The 1057-nt window shown below is 46.5% G+C and overlaps 1 protein-coding gene across 1 annotated transcript; it reads left to right on the forward strand.

The window, feature by feature from the left end:
* Positions 1-164: 164 nt before the first annotated feature.
* On the forward strand, positions 165-877 carry Pmar_PMAR018861 (peptidyl-prolyl cis-trans isomerase CYP18-3, putative; the record flags this gene model as incomplete). The annotated part of the gene is made up of 4 exons (XM_002776034.1): positions 165-268; positions 325-381; positions 636-732; positions 785-877. The coding sequence occupies 4 exons, from the start codon at positions 165-167 to the stop codon at positions 875-877; spliced, it is 351 nt and encodes a 116-aa protein (XP_002776080.1).
* Positions 878-1057: the final 180 nt, after the last annotated feature.

Here is a 1057-nt window from a genome sequence, read left to right on the forward strand (position 1 = left end):
TAGAGTGTATACGGTTCACAGGGGAGGAATTGATAGGGTATTGCTATCGGAGCTGGCATTAAATCTGAGATCTAGCGAAATTGGCTGGCTGCTTAGTTTGGTCGGGATCAGATAGCTGTTGTGTGTTGGTCCAACGACGACATGTTAGGTATCAGAACTCCCGTATGTATCGTATTATCCCCGGCTTTATGTGCCAAGGAGGTGACTTCAATTTCGGCAATGGCGGCATGGGCGAGTCGATCTACGGTCAGTTTATGCGGAATGAGAGGTGGTTAAATTGTCTTAATCGTCTTAATCGTCTTAATGCTTTATAGCCGTCTTCAGATTTGCATTTAGTCACTCGAAGCGTGGTGTATTGAGTATGGCAGATGCGGGATGGGAGTAGGAACTGTCTGGGATGGGTCGCAGGGCATGTTTGTTGTAGCGTTGGTTCAACGCTAAGGAAAGCGACCACACATATCCCAACGCTGTTGGGATATGTGTTGTCGCTTTCCTCAGCTGAGCTTGGGAGTTTCCCCACGAATTCGAGTAGAAATGTAGAGAATTTCCAAAAAAAATTCCTCAAAACTTTCGTATTGTCACCAACATATGTGTATATCTCCCCCCCCCCCCCCCTCATACTCTGGTTTGTTCAGGCACAGCAACAACAGTAATTTCTTTATAACGTTTGGCCCTCAGAAGCATCTAGATGGTAAACATGTTGTTTTCGGTGCGATCGAGCACGGCATGGAAGTAGTAGTAGTAGTTCGGACTGTTGCCACTGTTTTTCATTCAAGTGTGGAAGGTTCTTGATGCTATTGAAAAGGTGGGGACCATTGGAGGCAAGCCTAAGAGACCAGTGATAATACACAAGAGGTGGGCAGTTCATTGGTGTTGAGGTATAGGGAAGGTGTTGGCAGTGGCGAATTGAATGTGGACTTGTTGCGACGAGAAGCAATAGAGGCTAATGAGAGCTTACCGTTGGGGTCTGAGGACTATGTGGAGAGGAGTGTGGATAGCTGGAGTAATCCTGATCCTGAGATCAATGACAATGATGGTGTATACTGCATGCCTGAGA

Source organism: Perkinsus marinus (genome assembly GCF_000006405.1).
Source record: "Perkinsus marinus ATCC 50983 genomic scaffold scf_1104296954672, whole genome shotgun sequence".
Lineage (NCBI taxonomy): Eukaryota > Perkinsozoa > Perkinsida > Perkinsidae > Perkinsus > Perkinsus marinus.